Raw genomic sequence first — 22,821 nt, 5'->3', positions numbered from 1 at the left:
GCAGGCAGAGCGTTCCCAGTATCTGTGTCAGGAGCTGTGACGCGCTGAGTATTTTTAACCGGAGCTCAGAAGTCATCTCTGAGTAATTGAGAGTGCAGTGCCCTTGGCTCTGGTTTGTAAGAAGAACATTCACGGCAGAGGCCAACGAGAACGGAGCCCGAGAGCGCTGGGGAAAGCTAGCTGGCAGCCGTGCCAACCAGACCGTCCGGTTGCACCGTGTCTAGCACAGCTCTATTAACGTGCCCGCCGAGGGAGAGCGCCTCGGCTCTGCCGTCAGACCCGTGGGGCAAACCGGAGAGCGGGGTCAGGCTCTGCGGGCGCAGCAGCTCCGGCGAGCGCTGCCCTGCAAGCGGCGTTCCCGCAGGGATGGGCGCGGAGGAAGGATACACCAGGTAAGTGCAGGTGATCATCGCCCGCTGGCGAACCGGCGTCCGCATCGCCTCCAGCGGTTCTGCTTTTATGAACTCCTGGAAGGCAGAACAAGGTGACGGTTACGGTCACATCCCCCTCTGGGCACGGATGGGCCAAGCTTTACGGTGATTTTAGGGTGATTGCTGCCTTGAAGCCCAGCCACCCCAAGACCCCAAGCAAGCCAGGAGCCACACCGCATTAGCCCGACACCCCAAACGCTGCACAACAACCCAACGCCTTGGGCAACGCAGCCCCACCGCTCACTGCAAGTCTGCTTTTGCTCGCAGCAAGCCATCCTCCCACCACTCGGCTCCCTGCTGGGACCTGCCCTCTCTCGACGGGCGGGCAGAGCCCGGTCTGCAGGTCCGTGGAGCTCAGCACCCCAGCCCAGCAGAGCTCGGCAGACCCGCGGGGACAGGGCTCAGCCGGGCAAACTCATACCCGCCCTCCCCACACGGCTCCAGAGACGGAGCAGCTACGCCTACGCTGAACCCTCAGCGAACGCGGGGTGGGAACCTCCCCCAGCGTCCTCTAGACCAGCCCCACGCCAGGCCACCCTCCAGGGCTTGCTCTTACCACCATCTGGGCCACAAGCTCGGCTTTGCGGGAGAAGATGAAGTCCCCACACTTCACGCCGTTGTAGATGGCTTGGCTGATCATGCAGATGCTCCGGATGAGGCACAGCTTCAAGGTCAGGTCCTGAGAGCAGAACCCCGGGTGAGAAGTGAAGACCAGGCTTACCACACAACCATAACTTGTCACCCCACCCAGCACCGGCGCCCCTCCAAGAAAACTGGTGCTCAGGCTGAGCACAACAGCTTGCCCTGGGCTGCTAGTAGCGCGTGGGCTCAGCTCTCTGCTCTTTATCCACGTTACAGGCTCTCTGGTGACCGGGGAGCAGAAGGGCACTCTGTCCCAGCTGGCCACCCCGGTGTCACAGCCTAGCTGGACACCAGGAGCCTCTGCCCTGGCAGCGCGTGGGAAGGGGACGCTCCGCCAGGGTCTCTCCGCCGAGGCAGCGCCCCGAGCAGGCAGATGCCCAAGGCAGCTCCAGAAGTCGCCAGGAGCTCTTCCTCCCACGCAGCTCGGGGTCTAGGACAGTCGACGCGGGGTCGTAGAGGAGGCACCCCAATTAAAAGCGCTCCCCTCGTCCCCCCTGCTCGCAGGTGAGCCCCTCGGGAGGGCAGGGAGCCAGGGGAGGGTTTGAGCAAGAAGGTCCCCAGTGCGGGGGCCGGAGACGCTCTGCAGAAGCTGTTAGTGCCAGCGGGAGCCCAGAAGGAAAACGCATTAGTGGAGCTCAGAGAAGGAGTCCTTGGCCTGACAGTTCAACCCGACAAATGCCATTTTTCTTGTTCAGCCTTTAAAGAGAGAAATATAAAAATACAGCCCCTCACCGCCCGCAGGACAGCAATCTGGATTTTAATATCTGCCCACTGAATGATTGTTCCAAGGGGAAGCAGGAAAATTAGTTTAGTGGATTTTAGCCGAGCTGTGGGCTGCAGCTCGGCCCCTGGAGTCCCCAGGCTTCCCCAGCGACGCACGTGTGCGGGGAGCGGAGGGGCTGCCTGACCGCCCTCTCTGCGGGCCGGGGAGGTGAGCACCGCGCCGTACCGGAGCCGGGAGCCCCGGCCCTCGCCCCCCAGGGCGGGCACGGCTCCTCGTGCCACGGGTGCAAACCCAAACCGGCTCGCTCCCTCCTGGGGACGCCTCTGCGAGCTCCAGCCACACAGAGCTCGCAGGAAAGGCACGGCCTCGGCAGAACGGGTGGAACGCGACGGGCTCAGGTCTGCCCGCGGGCAGCGAGCTCAGCCGCGGGCAGCCGTGGGAGGCCGACGCAGCCTTTGGCCAGCTCGGCATTTCACCACGGTGGTGCCCACCCGAGCCACGCTTTCACCTACAGCTCCTGTCCTGCCAGAAAGGCATTTTTCTCTTCCCTCTGCTGTGAGTTTTGGCACTTTCAGACAATGGCTCCAGCACAGAGGACTGGGCTGGGAGCTCAGGGCGAGGAGCAGCGGCTCCTGCAGCTCTCCTGGTCCCCACGGGCAGAGGAGCGCTGCCGCGAGCACAGCACGGGGCTGCTCTCGAGGGGAACCCAGAGCCAGAGGCAGACAGCGAGAGCAGGAAAGAGCAGAGTAGTTCAGATTTAACGCCTCACACTGTACCTTGGTTTCTACCTTTATTCCCAGAACCTGAACAAGTGAAAAAACAAAACACATTAGCAATGCACGAGCGAGCAGACTCCGCAGGGAACGACCTTCTCCCAGGGGCTGCCCGCGGGTCCCAGCAGGACCCTTCAGGCAGAGCATCCAGAACAGCCTGGCTGCTCCAGCTCGCTCCTCCCCGGGGAGGACGGGGCGTCCCAGCAGCTTACCTTGGTGTTGAAGTACTGGAAGATGTTCTTCAGGATGTCCGTTTCGATCCTGGACAGCACCAGCTCCTTGGGCGCGTACGCAGCGACGTATCCGTAGCAGAGGATGAGAGTGCTCTTTATTTTCTCCACCTCGGTCTCACTACGGTCCTGTTAGAGCAGATGAGAAAGTGAACGGGGGGAGCGGGGCGGAAGCCAGGGCCAGCTCTTCCCAGCTCTCACGGGGAGGTGGTTTCTGCAGGCTCTGCCCGACCAGCTGAAGGTCTCCCCTAGAAGACGGGGCCCCTCCGAGCGGGTCTCGGACCTTCGCTTCCCGTCCTTTTGGTGGTGGCAGCGAGCTCCAGAGCCCTGACGGAGCACCAGGCGGCCGCTCCATCGTGAGCTGCGCTAACAGCACGTCTCTGTCCAAGGCACCAGCCCCAGTTTGCCATCGAGCGTTACCCTTTAGAGCCCTACGGGGAAGTATACGAGCCCCAGCCTGGCCAGGTTAACCAGGTTAACTGCTGGTTAACTACCGTGCTAGAAATCAGCACCCACTGCCCATTAGCCAGACCTGCTGAAAGGTTTCACCCGCACCGTCCCAGGGAGCGGTTCGTGCCGGACCCACCTCGTACCACGGCCCGAGGGGCAGGGCAGGGACAAGGGCTGCACGAGGGCTTCCTCGGCCAGCTCCTGAGCTCCGGGCACCTTTCTGTCGTGGGCCAGGGTCCCCTCCGTGTCCGTGCAGCTCTAATCCCATCCCTCAAACATCCAGTCTTAGGGACGGGGAATTAAAACCACTGCCTGGGTCAGAAAATTTGGGGAAAGGCTTCTGCTGCCAGTGCTCGGGGCACAAAACACCCCCGTCTCCTGGGGCGTGCGCAGGAGCCGCTTGGGGATCGCTGTCAAGCGGCGACGTGGGTGACAGCCAAACCACGCTCCGCATCGGGCCGGGGTCCCCCAAATGGACGCAGAAGCCAAGTTACAGCTTACTCGAGCCCACCCAGCGAGCAAGCAGCTTCGCCGGGACGCGAGTCTCCAGGAGCGGACGGCCGAGAGCGAGGAGCTAACGCCACGCAGCCTCCGATGCCGAGAGCGGCTCTCTGGAGAGGCGGAGGGTATCCCAGCCCCCAGGCAAACGCACCGAGGCAGGAAATTAACTCCTTTCCCGAGGACCGCTCCAGCACACGCCGTATCTGAAGGCGGTGGCACGAGCCTTCTGCTGCCAGCTGTGTCGCAGCAGAGGCCCTTTGGCTCTTACCTTGAAGATACTGAACAGTCCCACAGATTTCTTGAAGACATCAGACCTAACAAAATCCTCCAGCTTGGCCAGGGTTTCCTCCAGGTGATTTATTGCACATATCCCAAAGCAGGAAGCAAGTCCCTGGAGGAAGCAGAGAAAACACATTAGCGGAAAGCTATTAATTCACCAGCCCCAGCTGACGCTTAAAGAGAGCCTGTTTATTGGTTTAATTCCCAGCACCTGAGCCGTGCCCAGCTGGGAGCAGTCCTGGCAGCCAGCACTCCCCTCTCCCAGGGCAGGGACCGGCCTCCAGAGGATACAGGGCACAATAACGCTGTCCTTGTCTGGGTGACAGGCTGGGACACGGCTCCAGAGGAGCCGCAGGGGCCGGACCGACACGGCGTGCTCTCCAGCGGGCAGATGTCAGCCGCTCTGCGGGAGGCAGGAGCCCGGGCGAGTGCTCCGGCTGGAAGCGAGAGCAAAGCAGGCTTAGCAGGTCCTGCCTTTCTGCGATACCTCCAGGAGGTCTAGCACGCTGGGCTGAAACTCCATAAACAGTTTATTCAAGAGCAGCCCTTGACGGCGTCGCAGAAGCTGGAGCACAGCCAGGCACCATGAGCTCGCGTTTGCACTGCACTTAAAGGCAGCTGCAGGCGGGGGGGAGCCCGAGCCCGGCAGAGCAGCACGGCTCGGCCGAGTTTAAAGGGAAGCCGGAGCACGAGTCTGGCCAGGACGGGCAGGAAGAGCTCGACCCCGACCTCAGCTCCAGGGTAGCAAAGGAGGGTCTGAGCTGGCGGTGAAGAAAATGCTGCAAAGGGTCCGCGAGCAGATGACTTTTTCGTAGGGCCTGTAGCGATAGGACAAGGGGTAATGGTTTTAAATTGCAAGAGGGGAGATCTAAGGAAGAAATTTTTTTACGATGAGGGTGGTGAAACCCCGGAACAAGTTGCCTAAAGAGGTGGTCGATGCCCCATCCCTGCCACGCTCAAGGTCAGCTTGGACGGGGCTCGGAGCAACCTGCTCGAGGTGAAGATGTCCCTGCTCGTGGCAGGGGTTGGACTGGAAAGGGGATGGCCTGGAAAGGTCCCTTCCCACCCAAACCATCCCGTGATTCCATGACTTGAACACATGAGCTGGAGGTTGCCCCGAAAAGGTGGAGCAGCATCCCTGGCTGCTCCAGCGAAGGCAGCGGCAGGTCTGTGACGTTACGGTGGGTGCGAGGCTCGGCGGAGAGCAGCACGGGAAGACAGAGATGTCACCAGACCATCCTGGCGTAGCCAAGAGCTGCTGGAGCCCAGAGAAACGTCTCACCAGCCGGAGGTGCTCTGGGGAGCAGGAGGAGACGCTGCCACAGCCCCCAGGGTGACACCAGCTCGGTGGGCTGCAGCCCAGAGCAGTGGGAAGAGCCACGTCCCTGCCGCAGGGACGGGGCGACCTTGAGGGTCCGAGGGAGCCAAAGCTCACGCTGGAGACACGAATTAACGCTGCAGAAGATGGGAACATTTCATGACTCAGTTAATGGTTGGGCTGTCAAAGCGGGGCGCTGAGCCCGTCTGACCCCACGGCAAGCCAGGACAGGCAGCCAAGCCAGAAGAAAATTCCTCTTTTTTTTTTTTTTTTTCCTGTGGCTCTGGCTTAGCTCCCCAAACCTGTGGGGCTACACGAGCCCCAGCCCAAGGACGAAGCAGGAGCCAAAAAGCCCCTTCTGGCAGCAGGCGGAGGCTCGCTGGGCTGTCACGCACGCTGTCACACGGGACAGGACAGCGATGACAGCTCTGCCCACGAGATGGCACCTGGCAGTAACAGAGCCCGAGCAGCTCCAAACATCCCGGCCTGTCACAGCATCCCCAAAACCTGCAGAGACCCTCCTGGCACCACGGGATCCGTGGGTCCCTTCATGAGGTTCAACCGGGCCCCGGGCAGGGTCCGGCGGCTGGGGCCGGGCAAGCCCCAGCCCCGGCACAGGCGGGGGGAGGAGGGGAGGGAGAGCAGCCCTGCGGAGAAGGGCCGGGGACACCAGCGGGTGACAAAGGGGACACGAGCCGGCAGCGTGCGCCGGCGGCCCAGAAAGCCGAGCGTCTCCCGGGCCGCGTCCAGAGCGGCGTGGCCAGCAGGTCGAGGGAGGGGATCCCGCCCCTCCGCTCCGCTGAGACCCCCGGAGCGCCGCGGCCAGCGCTGGGGTCCCCAGCACGGGAAAGACACGGAGCTGTGGGAGCGGGGCCAGAGGGGGGGCACGGAAATGGTCGGAGGGCTGGAACCCCTCTGCTGTGAGGACAGGCTGGGAGAGCTGGGGCTGTTCAGCCCGGAGAAGAGACAGCTGCGGGGAGACCTTCCGGCACCTTCCGGCGCTTAACGGGGCCCATCAGAAAGACGGGGAGGGACTTTTTGGCAGCGCCTGTAGCCACAGGACGAGGGCTCGGGGCTCTAAACTGACAGAGGGGAGATGCGGGCTGGATCCAAGGAAGAAATGTTTTACGCCGAGGGTGGTGAAACCCCGGCCCAGGTTGCCCAGAGAGGTGGTCGATGCCCCATCCCTGCCACGCTCAAGGTCAGCTTGGACGGGGCTCGGAGCGACCTGCTCGAGGTGAAGATGTCCCTGCTCGTGGCAGGGGTTGGACTGGAAAGGGGATGGCCTGGAAAGGTCCCTTCCCACCCAAACCATTCGATGAGTCAATTTATGATTTCCCCGAGGAAGCAGCTCTGCCAGCGCGCTCAGGGCTGGCAAACAGCACCCTGTCCCAGTCTGGGGCCACACACCGCTTGAGACAGTGTCCCAAGGCACCCCCTGCATCTCACCCAGCTTCAGAGCCCTCTTGCCATTGGGTTGCTGCAGGTGGGCTCTCTCCGCTTTTCTGGGCTCATTCACCCACCTACCCTGCGAGCCATTCTCCAGGAGTTACAAGCCCAGGCCAGGCATGGTGGGAACGGAAAAGAGCGGTCAGCGTGGCAGGACCGCTCTCCCGGGCCGTCAGGACGGCCCTTGGGATGTTTGGCACAATTCCTCCTCACCTCCCTTTCTGCCTCCTCGTGGTATCTGGCTGTTTCCAGAAGCTCCTGGAGCTGCTTTTGCACGAGGTCTTTGCTGGCGCACGCCCCGAGCGTTGTCCCGATGCATTTATACAGAAAATTCTGGAAGAGCAAGAGGAACGTTACCACCCCGTGAAACCCTGCCGAGCCCTCGGCGGCAGACCGAGCTTGGTCGCGTACAGATTACTCCTCGCAGCACGCTAAGAGGCTTGCACCCTAAAGCAAAGGTGGAGGGCAGAGCCCGGCCGTGAGCAGCTGGGACACTCGGAGCACCGGGGTGCACCGGCACCGCAGAGCGGCGTTCGGTCCAAGGAAGAACCTCCCCACCAAGGCCTTCTCCCCCAAGCCTGATCAGCAGCTCAGCGTCAGAATACGCCGTTAACCCCGGACGGGCGCTGAGCCAGCTGCAGTCACCGGAGCCAGGAACCGGTATAACGAAACCCTTGTTCCTGCCCAGAGAGAAACAAAGTCACTGCGACAGAGGGAACACGAAGAGAGATTTTTCCAGCGATGCTCCGCAGCCCCGGTGACCAACCGAGCCGGGCTCAGCTCCGACTGCTCCTACGTCCCTGCAGAACCACCGAGGCCTCCAGCAGCCACCGGCACGTGGGAGACCTCTTCCCTCCTGACCCACCACAGCAAGACCTCCCCGGTCCTCTGCCCTCGCCAGCCCGGAGGTCACAACCTCGCAGTTGCGCAACCTGCACCGGTGCAGTGGGAAATGGCTTATTTGGTTCCTTCCCTTCTACACCAGAGCGCTCTTCTCCTGGTTCAGCTCGCTTCTCGCTCGGCTTAATTACAGGCCCGTTCGCAGCAGAAGTAACGCAAGCTGCAGAGACCACGAGTTGGGTCTGACCGGCACAGGCAGAGCAACACAGCCTGGCCGGGGCCTCTCGAGGCAGCGATTCGGCTGTGCGCTGACCACTATTTCATTTTCAGCCGCTTTAGTAACCTCCTGCTATTTCTTCTTCCCTCCTAACACCCCTTTCCCGGCGCCAAGCTGTTGGCAGAACGACGCTTCAAAAAGCGGCGAGGGCCGGACGGTCGATGCCCGTCGACGCCCTGCCAGCCCGTCGATGCCCCCGCTCCCCCGCACCATCACCTTCTCCAGCGGGAAGCCGTTGTAGCTGTTCAGCTGCCTGCACATCTCCGTGACAAAATGGCAAATCCACGTGTTATCAGAAACGGCCGCCAGCGTCTCCTGGAGGAACTGCGGGAGGAAGAGCCGTCAGCCGCAGGCGTCCTGGCAAACCCGCTCCCGGCTAAGCGAGGAGCCTCAGCCGGGAGGGGCGAGAGCAGCGCGAGAAGTAAAGCACGGGGGGCTTGCGGCAGACATACCCAGACCCCCGTCTGCACCGAGCGAGCACGCACCCCCGGATCACCGTGGGGGGCTGCCCGGCCCTTCGGAAGGCAGGCTGCCCTCCCCAGAGCGGGTCCTGCCAGCACACAGCCATCCCCCCCGCTCCAGAAACGTGCCCTTTTCCTCAGGGTCAGGTCTCTTCCAAGATAAACTGCACCCGAGTTACACCGCCATCATCAGAGGAGCAGGACGAGCCCTGCCCGGTTTTAATTGCTTCTCCATGCCCTATTTTAAGGCTCTCCAATTAAGTGGGGAGACGCTCCTGGGACTGCTGTTCTCTGACCCACCAGCAAGCCTGAAAGCTCACTTTTAACTTTCCCTGCAGGAACTGCAAGTCTGCGCCGACCTGCATCTCCGCTTCGGAAGCGGCAAGACCCGGCAGCGTGACGACGAGCGACCATCTCCGCCACCGCGGTCAGGGCGGGCCAAGGCAAATACCTGCCCCCGCAGACCCGGCCGTGCTGCCGCCCCGCGCGCGAAGCCCTGAGCCCGGCCGAGGGGAGCTCTGGGGCCGGTTGCCGCTTGCCCTCCCGTTGCCCCGTTGCCTCCCCAGCGCAGGGACCCTTACCAGCAGCAGCTTCTCTTCCCACTCCTTCTGGGACAGGGACTTCTCCGTGTTCTCTAGGAGAAAGCACATTTTTTTTACACTGGTTTCTCGTCCTCGCCGTACAGCACGCAGCAGCGGCAGACCGCTCTTCAAATGCTGCGTGTCCCGTACCCGACGCGGCGGGGCTAACCACTTGAGACACAAAGGCACTCCTGGTAGGGATTAGTGGCACCAGGGTGATTAAAGTCCCTATCAAAATAGGAAATGGCACTTCTTCCGAGAGCTTCAACGTACCGAGGGTCGCGGGGCACGTGGGCAGTACCCCACCCTATTCCTGGACACCCCCAAGTGTCCGGGCACACGCAGTCCAGTTTGGAGAAGGCGACTCCAGCAGTTTCCCCCGCGCAGAAGCCCCTTCCTACCTTCTATGTGCTCCACCAAGAGAGGGACCTTCTTGCTCCAAAGCTGGTCCAGCGCGGGGTGGACGCTGTAATGCAACACGTTCAGCAGACGCAGGGCAGCCGTCCCCCGGCAGTCTCCTACATAGGGCTGTGAAGATACGACCTGAAAGTTTGGGGACGGAACAAAGGGCGTTAGCGCAGCGAAAGTGATTTCCAGGTTGCAAGTCCGAAAATACGACACAAAACGCAGGAATGTACTACTGGGGAGCGACTGATCTCCACACCCCCATGGAACTACAGCTTCCTCCTTTTGCTCCAGCTGCTGGTAGAGAAACGTTCGCAGGAGAGCGTCTCTCCTGGACTCGTCCCTGGGCGAAGAGGAGCAAAGCCCAGCCTCCCCAGGGCTGAGGAACAGCGTCCCAAAGCCCTGTAAGAACAGCCGGGGGGGCTGCACACCCCGCTTACGCGGCTCTGGGCGCCTAAGAGGGAGTCTGAGCTCTCACAACCTAGACGGAGACGCTCCTGCCTGCGGAGGGGACGGGGGTGCACCCAACCCAAGATGGGGGTGCACAGCGGTTCTGGGTACGGGCACCTCTGCCTGGAGCATTCACCCTGCCCGTTCGCCTTCTCCTAGTCCACCTGGGGCGAGGGAGGGAGGGAGCTGTCTTTGGATGTGCCGGTCACCGGAGAAAGGAAGAGCTCTGCCTCCAGGCCACTCACCAGCAGTCTCGTCGTCAGAGCATAGGGCGAAGGCAGATTTGCTACAAGCAGAAGGGAAAAAAGCGTAAGACGGCACGTCCCGCCAAGCGCCCACGAGGCACGCCAGCGACCGCCTGGCTCGCAGACGAGTCCCAGGCTCGCGCACCCCACTGACCGTTCAGGTCGTAACGGATAAGGGACGAGTTTTCTCCCTCCTCTTGCTTCTTCATGGCCAAATACATGAGGCTCTTGCAGAGCGGGGTCAGGGCGTTGGTGAACTGTATCGGGGTCACAAACTCCAGGAGGTACGGCCACAGAACCTGCGGGGAGAAGGGGAGCTCGGCACTCACCCTGCCTGCTGGCAGCCGGCGAGAGCCCGGCTGCGGGATGGAGACCCTGCACCGGAGCACGGGACCGAGAGGGAGAGGAGGGGGAGATGCCAGGTCAAAAGCCTTTTGCTGACGGGGAGAATCCCCGAGCCCCCTTAGGCAGTGCTGTTGTTCAGGAAGGGAGCAGCCTCCGCTGCCTGTGCTCTGCGCCAGCAGCACCGGAGCTCCAGCCCCAGGGTGTTCCCCTTCATGGAATCACGGGATGGTTTGGGTGGGAAGGGACCTTTCCAGGCCATCCCCTTTCCAGTCCAACCCCTGCCACGAGCAGGGACATCTTCACCTCGAGCAGGTTGCTCCGAGCCCCGTCCAAGCTGACCTTGAGTGTGGCAGGGATGGGGCATCGACCACCTCTCTGGGCAACCTGGGCCGGGGTTTCACCACCCTCGGCGTAAAACATTTCTTCCTTGGATCCAGCCCGCATCTCCCCTCTGTCAGTTTAGAGCCCCGAGCCCTCGTCCTGTGGCTACAGGCGCTGCCAAAAAGTCCCTCCCCGTCTTTCTGATGGGCCCCGTTAAGCGCCGGAAGGTGCCGGAAGGTCTCCCCGCAGCCGTCTCTTCTCCGGGCTGAACAGCCCCAGCTCTCCCAGCCTGTCCTCACAGCAGAGGGGTTCCAGCCCTCCGACCATTTCCGTGCCCCCCCTCTGGCCCCGCTCCCACAGCTCCGTGTCCGTCTTGAACCGATACTTCCAGCACCGCTGCCTTGCTCCAGCCTTAGGGAAGCTCGCTGGGGGGATACGCACGGGTCCTCGGGGAGGACGGCTTCCCAAACCAAACCTCTGTCCTGCTCTAGGAGGGGAGGGGATGGTGGCAACAGCTCCTACAGGGGTTGGGAGCGGCGACAACCCATCCCGCCTGGCGCACGGGGCATCCCGCGCGTCGCCCGGGTGGCGCGGGCCGTGCCGAGGGCAGCGTGGGACCCCCAGCGCAGGGTGCAGGGACAGCGGCTCTGGGGCCAGCACCGACCACCCCAGAGGCAGAGATGACTGCGCAGACTCACGTTGTTCATCCTGTCAACCGTCGTGCTAAGGAGAAAGAGCGTATTGACGCTGATGCTCTGGACGCTGTCGCTAGCGAGGTCATCGGCATCCGGCGGCTGCTTCTTGGGCTGCTGGAGGAGAGGGAACGCGCAGGTCAGCGCAGGCGCCGTGGCAGGGCCGGCAGCCTGAGGCAGCTGGGAGCAGCTCTGGGTTCGCCTTAGCGAACGTGTTTCCCAAGCCACTGGGACGGCACGCCCGGCAAACGGCGCGCTGGAAGGAACGGGCGGAACCCGAAAGCCTCCTGGTTCACGGCCCATCTCCAGCTCTACCCATGGAGCTCAGAGGGCTCCTGCAGCCCAAACCATCGCCCCTGCTCCTCTTCGAGGGGGAAAGGGAAGATCGGAGCCCCAGGGTGCTCTTAGTCGTGCCCATGTCTCTGCAGCCCGGCTGGACAAGCGGGGCTGGAGGCGGCCAAGCCCCCACACAAGGGAGCTGCCCCCGCCGAGAGGGCACCAGCCTGACCCAGCCCGGCTACACGGCAGGCACGGAGCCGGCAGGAGGTGGAGGTCCTGCCAGTGCAGCCCCCGAGTCCCGGCTGGCATCCTTCGGATGCAGGGAGATGCAGGGACAGCCGTCCCAACGGCATCCCTGCTGCTCCTGAGGTTTGCCCCCGCTCCTCCTCGCCCCAGAGGCAGGAAGCGCAACATGCCATCAGGGGAAAGATGGGGAGGAAGCTGCAGCGCTGCTGCACGAGGGCTGGGGCGGCGGGGATGGCAAGGGGGACGTCGTGAGGGTCCGAGGCGGGGGGCCTGCACGGGGACAGAACCACGGGGGTAGAGCTGGTTCGGACGCTTTGGTCCCAGAGCGAGGGCTGCCCTGGGGAGGGTTCAGGGCTGGGGGGGCCGCAGGCAAAGGGAAGCAAAGCAAAGCACGCAGGCTTCTGCCGGCTGCACCGCTCCGCTGAGGACAGCGGTGGCCAGCGGCCGGACGGGAGAGCTCTGCAGGCTGCGCTGCACGTCCACAGACCTGGGCTCCGGGCTGCCTCCACCACGGGTCTGCTTCAGTCAGCGCTGCAGGGAGCCAGAGGCGTGCGCGGCTACAGACAGGACCTGCCCGGTCCCACCTGGGTACCCTTCTTTAGGAGTTTTACCCCACCCGGATGTGCTTACCGCATCCGAGGGAAGGGCGCACTGGCGGACGAGGAACTCCATCATGGCCTCCCCGCCGGGCTGCTCCAGGTAGCCGTGGTGAGCCATGGCGCTGATCACCTGCACCACAGCCCGCTTCACCTGCGCGGGCAGAGCAACGGCACCAGCGTCGGTGCGGGGCCGGAGGGGGGAGTCCTGCTTGCTGCAGCATCCTCCTCACAGCTGCCCATTGCCACCTCCTCCTCCTCGGTAGCGGGGAACCTTATTACGGGTCTTACATACAGCCCTGCAACCGGGTTCGGGCTCTGCCAGCAGCAGCCGGGCACCGCACCGGACAGCGGGGTCAGCGGCCCGCCGCTCACGTCTGTGGGGCTGTCCGGAGGGAAGCGGGCAGGAGCCCACAGCCACACCACCCACCGCAGGCGGTTACGTCTGGCAAAGCAAAGTTTGTGTTTTGCAAGCGGGACGCACCCTGTGACTGCTTGAGCTGAGTCACCAGCAGCCCGGTGCTCCTGGCAGCAGCCCGGTGCTCCTGGCAGCAGCCCGGTGCTCCTGGCAGCCCCATTTTCTTTACACGCGGCCCCCCAGGCAGGGCCACGCTCCACAGCGGCAATTCTCCCTGCTAGGCAGGGCTGCCTACACTCAGACCTGCTCTTTGCACAGGGTGCAGACGGAAAACGAGTCCCCGTGCGCTCCCCCGTTACTGGGAGGGTGCCTTCTGGGCACGTTGGCAGAACTGCCGAAACCCCAAGCGGGAGAGGGATGAGCAACAGGAGGCGGCGGAGGACAGCCGGGCTGGCAGAGGCAGGGGGCACGGCTGTGCAGGGCCCCAGAAATAAACCCCCACCCCTGAAGTACCCCGCAGAAGAGCAGAAGCTCAGCGTACCTTATTGTTGCTGTCTTGCAGAGGAAGTTTCATAGATGAAAGAATGAAGGGCTTTTTAATCTCCATTTGAGAGGCTGAAAAAAAAAGCAGACAGACTCTGAAGCTCGGTGATGCTCTTGAGCTGCCAAGGACAGAGGTGCTGATCCCGAACGTGCCCCTTCCCCGACAGAGAAGGCTTTGTCCCTTGTCCCAGCTGGCCGGGCCACCAGACTGGTTTCCTTCTCCCCTGACCCTGCAGCTGAGGACGGGCTTGTCTCCTCATCCCGCTCATCCCACGTCCCAGCAGGGGAACGAGGGGACTCATGGAAAAGGGACCCATCGGAGAAAGAGAAAGCCCCTCCGCACCTTCCTGCTTCGGGACCCCGACGGGGACCGCGGCCGGCCGGGTGGCAGCCGCCCCGGTACTCACCGGCGCTGTTGATGATCTGCCTCATGATGAGGAGCGTCCCCACACGGGTCCTCTCGTTGCTGCTCTCCAGCTTCGGGAGGAGGAAGGCCAGCACGCGGTCAGGGAACGAGCAGGCTGCGGGAGCCAAACCAACCGTCACGGACGCGCGTCGTCCCAGGGACGGCGCACAGCCTAGAGATTGGGGGCGCGGGCACGGCATCCCCTAGACGGGGGCATCCCGCCCCGTATATCCCCCCCCGTGCGATCGGGGGCTGCGTGCCGGGGCTTGGCCTGCTGCATCAAACCGCGTGGAGTTTGGAAAGCACCGCTCCTCCTCTCCCGGCCGTGCGGGGCAGGCAGCTCCCCGGGGAAGCAGCCTGCTGCCATGCCACCCCGCGAGCCAGGCTAACCGGCCCATCCTGCTCTTCACGTCCAGACCTGAGCTTTTTCTCAGGCGCTTTCAGCAAATTCCCTGCGCTCTCTAGGGAGCTGAAGGAGTTTAAATTATACCTTCCAACAAGTGCTGCCCCGTCTGTCAAAACATTTTGATTGTTAAAAATAAAACCAGTCTATGGATGCTGAAACTGGAGCAACACCCGTGGGCATTTGGGAGGGACGTCTGGGGAGGGACGGGCTGCTCCGAGGCAGGGTACCCTGACGACTGCTCAGGCAAAGGCAGCTGGGCTGCAGGTTTGCCTTCCCGAACGCTAGCAAGAAAGGGACATCACCCAGCCGTGACTCAGCAGCAGCTCGTCACACCACCGCTCTTTTCCTGGCAATGCCTCACGCTTCTGTCTGTGCCACAGCCGTTTGGTGAGGAAAAGGCAAAACCGGGGGAGACGGGGCTCCCGCCCCAGAGCTCCAGGCGCAGGCTGGGAACGTATAAGCTGTAGGTCAGCCCACATCTCCTGCTCAGCCCGACCACAGCGGACCCCGCTGTGCTCCGGACGTTTGCAGTAACCCGGAATAACGACTGCATTAGCCGTACGCAAAGATACAGCAGCAAGGAGTACGGGCACCCCCAAAGCCAAACCGCACCTACTGCCCCCGAGCACAGGCACGGCGTGCTGCAGAACCTGGCTGCCGGAGAGGTCTCAGCGGGCTGGTACGGCTCAAAAGGCTCTAAAGAAACCTTTGAAACCGAGCCAGGCGCCTTTGGGAAGGTCCCTGGAAGGGGACGATCAGGCCTGAGCCAGCAGCGAGCTCCAGGGGAAGCGGAGCTGGCCCCACGCTCCTCCTCAAAGAGCTCCAGCAAGCAACGCTCTGCCCGGACGCCAGCCTTTAGGGACACTCAAGGCCACTGCCTTCTGCAAGTCTGATGCCGCGGGCTAGAGCCAGGCCAGAAACCACCACCCTCCCCTCCCTCCCATCTCCCCACACAGCGAAGAAATGGCCACGACATCCCCCAAGCCCAGCTGAGACCGGGGGGAGCGGACCCCTCCGTTCACCACGCACGACTCCTCGGAGAGGACCACGACACACCGGGAAAAACACCGGCCACGGCGCAGCCCACCCACGCCTCTCCGAGGGGTTTGACCTGCAGGCGCAGCGGGCTTCGGGACGGCCACGCCACGTCGTCCCTTACCCAGGACGGTGAAGCATCGAAGAACCTCCGTGTGACTTTTAACAGTCAGGGGGACAGACGGATCTGCAGGAGCACAAATCTGTTGGAGAAAGAGCTGCGGTCAGGGACGTTGCCCTGAACGGGCGCCGGCAGGCTGCAGACCCAGCCCTGGAGAGGCAGAGCCGCGCTCGGTGCCGAAATTCAGGACGGACAAAGCCCTGGGCTTGTGGGTGACAGCATCCCACGACGCAGATGCCCAGAGCGGTGCTTTCAGCCCGCTGCTGGCCGAGCGGAGCTCTGCCTGCGCTCGCAGCAGGTTAAATCATCTCAGGGAGACCACTTGGGAACGAGGTGCCCGCTCAGGAGCTGCGGGCTCCGCCGTTGTTTAAACGTGCCCCACCACGCAGCTGGGACCTCTTCAAAATGAGTCAAGCCTTCCAGGTGCTATTAAAATAATTCCGGCTCTTAACTCAATTTACGTTGCAGCAAGGACAACGTGCATCCGCGTACTCTGGTCTGCCAAAAAGACACTTGGGTTTGCAACCCAGCCAGAGCGGCTGTGCGAGGCCAGCCACATCCCGCAGCCCCCGAGCCACAGAGCTGCCCCTCCGCGGCCACCAGCAGCTTTTGCCCGCCGAAGCCCGTCATAAGCAGCAGCTCCTACAAACGGCACCGCTCTCGTATTCCGTTGTTACGCATCGCTTTGGCAAGGCTTCTCTTTTAAAGGACAGCCTCTCTGCTGGATACTCCCAAGACTCAGAGTCAGTTAAATATTTAAAAAAGTGCTCAGACCTGTTTTCAGCCCCGGGAGCACGATTTTAAGAGTTTAGTAACACAACAGACCTCACACCCCTACAGCTGAAGAATGGCTGAGGAGGAGTCCAGGCTCGGCGGCCTGAGAAGGGCTCCTGCACGGTCGCTGCCCTGCGGTGAGTCAATGCCCTCGCTTATTCTCAAAGAGCAAACTTTTTAAAAGGTCCATTGATTTTGAGGTGTTTGTTTTCCATCTGCTGCATAACTGTGCGGCCGGAGCTGCTCTCACTTCAGGCGACTTGACTGTGCGCGTGACTCCTTCGATATATCAGATACCAGAGCCCGAGAGCTGGCAACGCCACCGGCGAGCAGCACAGGAGCCGGGAGCCTCAGAGGGGCGCGACCAGGGGACAGAAAAGCCGGGCAGGCTGCATGCCCCGATCTCAGGCTGATCTAGGGGAAGCCCTGAGCCCTGCAGACCGAGCTTAGGGCCAGGCTCCAGCGTTGCACCCCCCAAGACGCCCACCTTCCTCCCCAGCACCCCTTACCTGGGGGTGCAGGGTGCCCAGGAGAGAGTCCAGCTGCACATCGAGGCTGCGGCTGCCGATGTTGACGGAAGCTTCCAGAATCTGGCAGAGGCTCTGCTCAGCAAGAGACCAGGCTGCAGTTAGCTTCAGGAAAATACTGGGGCTCCAGAGGAGGACGGAGCATCGGGACCCCCGTGCTATGCCACCCCAAGGAGAGGGACTGCCGGCGAGGGCAGCGATCACGAACCCACCACGGCAGCAGCAAGCAGCGTAAGCCATCTTCCACGGGGGGACGCAGCTCGGGCGTTCCCGAGAGCTGCCTCTTCCCCCGACGCCGCGGCAGGAGGCCACAAAGAGGCATGCTGGCTGCTGCGAGCCACGGCTGGGTGCACGGTGAGAACCGGGTGCCCGGAGGTGGTAGCAGAGATCTCATCAGATCTCATCAGCCCATTCCATCCTCCCAGGTCACTGGGCACAACCACCTGAGGCTCGGGCTCAGTAGCAAGAGGGATCACGATGCAGGGAGAGGGAATCTCAGGTGGAAAAGGCACCTGCAGCCCAGTCCAGCTGGGCAGAGGCACGGCGCGAGCTGCGCGACACCGTCACTTCGCTGCTGCTTTCCCACGCGAGCGCACGGTGCTCTCGGGACGGGCAGAGCCGCTGCTCGGCATCCCTCCTGCATCCGCGGACGGCTGTCGGCACCGCCGAATCGCAGCCCGACCCGCGGCAGCGGGCAGAGGTACGCTACCCGCCCTACGCCCCAGCAAGGCTCCCAGTCAAGAGCGCTGGGGACGGGTCCCCAGCCAGCAACGCCAGCGCCCAGAGCCGCTTACCTTGGATATGTAGAAGGCCTCCGTGTGCTTCTTGTAGAGGGCGAGGATGCCCGGAATCAGCTTAGGGAGCTGCTCCTCCAGCTTTTCACTGGGCATCAGGTAACTCATAGGCCCCAGAGCCTCCACCACGGCCAGCCTCAGCTGCAGGGAGAGATTGCGCGTCAACAGCGCGGCCCAGACCCCGGGCGGGCGAGCCTGGCACAGCATCGCTCCGCTGCCACGGAGCTGCTCGCCCTCGTGCTCCTAGGAGCCCCCGAGCAGAGGCAGGGACAGCCGTCCGCCTGGCTTTGCCAGCCTAAGTGCAAGGGGTGCTCAGCAGAGAAGGGGGATGCCTAATTTAATATCTGTTTAATATCTGTATCAATGATCTGGACGAGGGGATCGAGTGCACCCTCGGTCAGTTTGCAGATGACACCAAGCTGGGCGGGAGGGTTGATCTGCTGGAGGGGACGAAGGCTCTGCAGAGGGACCTGGACAGGTCCATGGGCCGAGGGCAACTGTGTGGGGTTCAACAAGGCTCAGTGCTGGGTCCTGCACTTGGGTCACAGCAACCCCACGCAACGCTGCAGGCGTGGGGAAGAGTGGCTGGAAAGTGCCTGGTGGGAAAGGACCTGGGGGTGTTGGTCGACAGCCGCCTGAACATGAGCCAGCAGTGTGCCCAGGTGGCCAAGAAGGCCAACGGCATCCTGGCTTGTGTCAGCAATAGCGTGGCCAGCAGGACCGGGGCAGTGATCGTCCCCTGTACTGGGCACTGGCGAGGCCGCACCTCGAATGCTGTGTTCAGTGTCGGGCCCCTCACTCCCAGAGAGACATGGAGGGGCTGGAGCGTGTCCAGAGAAGGGCAACGGAGCTGGGGAAGGGTCTGGAGCACAAGGCTGATGGGGAGCGGCTGAGGGACCTGGGGCTGCTCAGCCTGGAGAAGAGGAGGCTGAGGGGAGACCTCATCGCTCTCTACAGCTGCCTGACAGGAGGGTGGAGAGAGGGGGGGTCGGGCTCTTCTCCCAGGTCACAAGGGACAGGACGAGAGGAAACGGCCTCCAGTTGCGCCGGGGAGGTTTAGACTGGGCGTTAGGAACAATTTCTTCCCCGAAAGGGTTGTCCAGCACTGGCACAGGCTGCCCGGGGAAGCGGTGGAGTCCCCATCCCTGGGGTGTTTAAAAGCCGTGTGGACGTGGCGCTCAGGGACGTGGTGTCGGGGTGGCCTTGGCCGTGCCGGGTTAACGGTCGGACTCGATGGTCTTAAGGGTCTTTTCCAACCTATACGATTCTGTGATTCTGTAAATATGTCACCCGTGCCCGCAGAGGACAAAACCTGGCCGGCCAGCTCCCGGCTGTGACGTCTGCCCAAACTGTCCCCCAAAGGGCTGCAGGAGCACCCCATGCTCTGCTTTCCAGCAACGGGGAGCAAGTGACCCGTTCTGCACGCGTTACGTATGGGCACAAGGACAGAGGGAACCAAGCAGAGCTGCAGGACACGGAGAAGAGCACCCAGTCCTAAATCAGAGCTGGGGGCTTGCTCTTCCGGCAGCCCCGTCCTTATGGAAGGGCACGGCTGAGATGCTGCGAGGCCGACGTCAGGCTAACGGCCCTCCACTCCGCACCCAGGAGGTCCCGCCATGCCCCCCGTCCCCCCACCTTGGCTTCCCGGTGCTGCAGCCAGCTGTTGAAGAGCACTTCGTACGCGCTGAAGATCTCGTTTGAGAAGGTGTCCTTCCTGACCGTGGGGTCCGGGGCCTTGTCCAAGTTCGCCAAGTACTCCTGGATGCTCTCACTGAAGTGCTGCAGAGCTACGAGACAGATCGCGTGGTTAAGATTTTCCAGACGTACAAGACACTGTTTGTTTTAGCCCCTCCAGAAAGCAGATGGTTGACGTGCTGTTTTACTGGGCAGCGTCTCAAGGGATAGCAGATGCACCAGGACTCTCCCTGGCAGGCTGAGAGACTTCCCGAGAGGTGCCCGGGCTACGAGGGATCCTGGCAGGCAGCCACACCAGAGGTACACGCTGCTTTGTGCTTCCCGGGCCGGGGTTGATATAACCAGCTCCAGAGACCCGGCTCCAGAGACCCGGCTCCACCGACCCACGGGAGCCTGGATTTGCCACACGGGTTATTTCTACGCATTCGCTAGCAGCTAGGGTGGCCAAGAATTACAGCCTCGCAGCCGCAGGCAAGCCAGCGCATCGCACCTCAACCAGTTCGGCTGGTCCCCGGGCCAGCAAGCGCTGCGCGTGAGCACATGTTATTCTTCCTCTTGCCAATCGCGCCAGGGACGAGAGCACGTTTGCGTCAAGGCACGCGTCCCGGCTCGGACGCGAGGCTCAGCTGGAGACCGCTGGCCGCAGGGGATACCCCCCTTCCGTCTCCCCTCCCAGGAAGCTTTTGCCACGGCTTTACGGGGTTCCCCGAGGCTGTTACCCAACAGCGGAGCGCACCGAAAAGGCTCCCGGCGTCGGGAGCTCCCGTGCGGGACGTTGCTCCAGATGCTCGGCACGAACCCCTCCGGGCTGAGCCCCGCGCTGCTGCCGAACACGGACGCGGCAGGCAGGCTGCCGGTGCTGCGGGCAGGTTTGGCCGTACCTGCCCGGCCACCCCGTCCAACCCACAGCCCCAGCACGCCCGTCTGCCCGTCCCCGGGACCCCCAGGCGCCGGAACGCGCGTGCACGGACCCTGCTTTCCCTCCACACGCTGCCAGGGGCACTGGCAGCCCCGTCGCTGCCCACACGCTGCAGGTGCTCCCTTCCTTAATCCGTTAAGGCAGCGAGGCTCTTCCAGCTTCCTCACCCTTCGCTAGCCATTTCTTAACGAAGGAAGCAGCCTGGGGCTTGCAGAGCCGGTGTTGTGCTGCCAACCTGGTCAGGTCCAGAGCCCCGGCTGCCGGCATCACCATGGGCTACCGAGCACCAGAGCGGGACCCGTGAGGGGTGAGGCTGAGGCAAGGGGAGAGGAGAAGGATCACAGCCGGGCCCTCCAAGCCCTGGCTCAAGCAGGGCCACCCGGAGCAGCCTGCCCAGGACGAGCTCATCGGCCCCTCTCCGGCTAGAGAGGGACGGGTGCTGCGGATGGTCCTACAGCAGCACCCCGGGGAAGGCACCCATGGGATACCCACGGGGCTGAGCCGTCCCTCCCGGGCACGGCAGCCCCGCTCCTGCCAGAAAGTCGCTCGGCAGCAGCCTGCTCAGCTCCTCCGGGGAGGGAGACCTCGCAAACCACGTCCTGCACTAAAAGGGGGAAGAAAAAAAATCCCGCGATGCCCCGGCACCCTGGGCAGGAGGTTTCCCGCAGTAGGATTGCGGCAGAAGATGGAAAACCGAAGGAAACAAGCGGCCGGCCCCGCATCGCGGCAAGTAGCGATGGAGGAGCACAGCGTTTCTGGCACAACGACCGCCCGGAGCCCGTGCTATCAGCTGGGGACTCCGGAGCCCGGTCGTGCCTGATCCCTCACGCCCACGGGACCCCAGGCCAGCGGGACGGAGAGGCTGACACAGCCCCTGAGGACGCGAGATGACGTGAGGGCACGCGGGCTCTCTGGGCCCCCGCGCGAGCTCGATGCACCCACGTTATCACGCCCAGAGGAGGAAGCGGGTTCCCGCAGGAGGAAGAGGAGGAGGAGGCAGCGAGGCAGCTCCCGAGAGGAGCCCGGGACCCTGCCCGCCCCACGGCACCGCACACCGAGGCTGACGCGGCAGGGAGAGGGGCTGCACGGCCTCCGCTGCCTCCTCGCCTACGGCAGACGTTTATTTTCAGCCCAGTAGGATCAGAGATGCTGAGTCACTCCCCGACCTCATACCAAAGCCAGATCATTTCAATCACATGCCTCCTCACCCTCGCCGCAACCCAGCCGGCGGCACGCACGAAAGAAGTACTGCAAGCGCTGCCCTGCCCGCTGGGAGAGACCGCTGCCCTCGGGGCCGAGTCCTGGTCTGCTGCCGTCCTTAACGGGGGGCCAGAACCCCCCCAGCCTGCTCCCCACGGCTCAGACGGATGGGAAGGGCTCGCAGGGCACACGGGGATGACGGACCACCAGCAGAAGGGTCCGACGCTGCGCAGCGGAGCTTCTGCTGCTGAGAAACCATCCGTGGCAGGGAGGGCCGGGCTGCTCTTTGGGCAGAAACCGTGAATTCCCATGGATGCCCACCTCGGAGGGGTCAGGGAGGTCCCCAGCTCGCCCCCGTCACACCCAGCACTTTTCTGGAGCGGGGAGGAAAATCTAGACCCCGTCTCCATCTCCAGGCTGGAGTCACAACACCCTTGCTTAGGGCAAGTCCTCCTAAAGTTTCTGCAACGAGTTTGTCTTGACAAAAGGGAACATGTCCAGCCAAAAACGTCGCCTAAAAGTCCTCCCCCAGCTTAAAGCCAGGTGGATGCGAGGGCAACGGGCAGTGTTATGCCTGGCTTTACTTTTTTTTGTTGTGTTTTTGGGTTTGTTTGTTTTTTTTTAAAAAAAAAGCTTGTAGCCAGGAGCCCAGGGGCAACAGCTACTCCAGCCAGCAAGGCTTTAGGACACAGCTGGGAAGCTCAGTCCCTTCCCTACAGCGAGGCCGCCGAGGGCAGCACCACTCCCAAGTCAGAAAGTCACCTTGCCGACTCCTCCGGAGCCTTACGGCCAGGATCACGTCCCCAGATCCGCCTCTCCGTCCCCGCATTCGGCCCAGATCAAGCTCCGCGTAACTATCCAGCACTCCGGTACCTCCTCCTCCCTCTGCACTGGGCCACCCTGCAACAGCAAAACCACCCCAAAAAGACCTGCCCGCATCGCGCGGCTCTGCCGACCCCAGAGGTACCTCATCTGCCTTTCAGTTATTGAAAGCTTTGGCAAAAAATTATACAGAAACCATACGGAGCCAGAAGCGCGGCGTGCTGGCCGGCAACATCTTCCGAGTTTCGCCGGCAGCTGAACCCCGCGGGCAGCGGGCAGCTGCCGGCAATGGGACATCCCCTCCTGGCAGCCCGATATCGGCACCACGGCCTCCTCGCGCTTTCGGGAGGGTCCGGGGAGGCACGTCCGCCCGTGCCCCAGCCCTCAGCCCGGTTTTCCGCACGCTCCGAGGCCAGCGGTGGACAGGAGCGGTCGCGAGGGCTGACCGCGGGGGTTTGGGGGTCAGGGCAGGACCCGCTCCAGACCCGCACGGGGCTGCTTAAAGACGCTCGTCCTCCCCCGCGCTCCCCAGCGCTTTGGAGACTTCGGGTGCTTTAGGACAGGAGTTACGAGTAAGTTAAGAGCAAGTACCCTGCAAGAGCAACAAACCGGCCGTGCCACGGCGGCAGCAGCTACAGGGTCGTTTTGGGAGGAACGCGTGCAGAGCCGGGACGTCGCGTTTCTCA

At 62.9% G+C, this 22,821-nt stretch overlaps 1 protein-coding gene across 5 annotated transcripts in view; it reads right to left on the bottom strand.

Annotated features, from left to right (window-relative positions):
- The window catches only part of MROH1 (maestro heat like repeat family member 1), a 57,008-nt gene that overhangs the window by 26,567 nt on the left and 7,620 nt on the right, over nucleotides 1-22,821 (bottom strand). Inside the window, exons 1-20 of one of the 5 annotated variants that reach the window (XM_072851723.1) lie at nucleotides 22,076-22,181; nucleotides 19,135-19,286; nucleotides 17,500-17,640; nucleotides 16,688-16,780; nucleotides 15,408-15,486; nucleotides 13,844-13,957; nucleotides 13,435-13,508; nucleotides 12,570-12,689; nucleotides 11,421-11,531; nucleotides 10,211-10,355; nucleotides 10,057-10,097; nucleotides 9,358-9,499; nucleotides 8,957-9,009; nucleotides 8,131-8,238; nucleotides 7,011-7,130; nucleotides 4,020-4,142; nucleotides 2,783-2,929; nucleotides 2,574-2,600; nucleotides 988-1,110; nucleotides 388-467 (exon numbers count right to left, since the gene is read on the bottom strand). In XM_072851723.1, coding sequence (XP_072707824.1) covers nucleotides 388-467; nucleotides 988-1,110; nucleotides 2,574-2,600; nucleotides 2,783-2,929; nucleotides 4,020-4,142; nucleotides 7,011-7,130; nucleotides 8,131-8,238; nucleotides 8,957-9,009; nucleotides 9,358-9,499; nucleotides 10,057-10,097; nucleotides 10,211-10,355; nucleotides 11,421-11,531; nucleotides 12,570-12,689; nucleotides 13,435-13,508; nucleotides 13,844-13,957; nucleotides 15,408-15,486; nucleotides 16,688-16,780; nucleotides 17,500-17,640; nucleotides 19,135-19,286; nucleotides 22,076-22,142 — 2,060 coding nt within the window. In that variant the 5' untranslated portion in view covers nucleotides 22,143-22,181. Of the gene's footprint in view, nucleotides 1-387; nucleotides 468-987; nucleotides 1,111-2,573; nucleotides 2,601-2,782; nucleotides 2,930-4,019; nucleotides 4,143-7,010; nucleotides 7,131-8,130; nucleotides 8,239-8,956; nucleotides 9,010-9,357; nucleotides 9,500-10,056; nucleotides 10,098-10,210; nucleotides 10,356-11,420; nucleotides 11,532-12,569; nucleotides 12,690-13,434; nucleotides 13,509-13,843; nucleotides 13,958-15,407; nucleotides 15,487-16,687; nucleotides 16,781-17,499; nucleotides 17,641-19,134; nucleotides 19,287-22,075; nucleotides 22,182-22,821 lie in introns of those variants that run through there. The other 4 variants (XM_072851719.1, XM_072851720.1, XM_072851721.1 and 1 more) reach the window with 4 other exon arrangements.

Source organism: Ciconia boyciana, chromosome 2, assembly GCF_034638445.1.
Source record: "Ciconia boyciana chromosome 2, ASM3463844v1, whole genome shotgun sequence".
In the NCBI taxonomy this organism is placed as follows: domain Eukaryota; kingdom Metazoa; phylum Chordata; class Aves; order Ciconiiformes; family Ciconiidae; genus Ciconia; species Ciconia boyciana.
The sequence above is the reverse complement of the archived record's forward strand: the minus strand, read 5'-3'. Positions and strand labels throughout refer to the sequence as shown.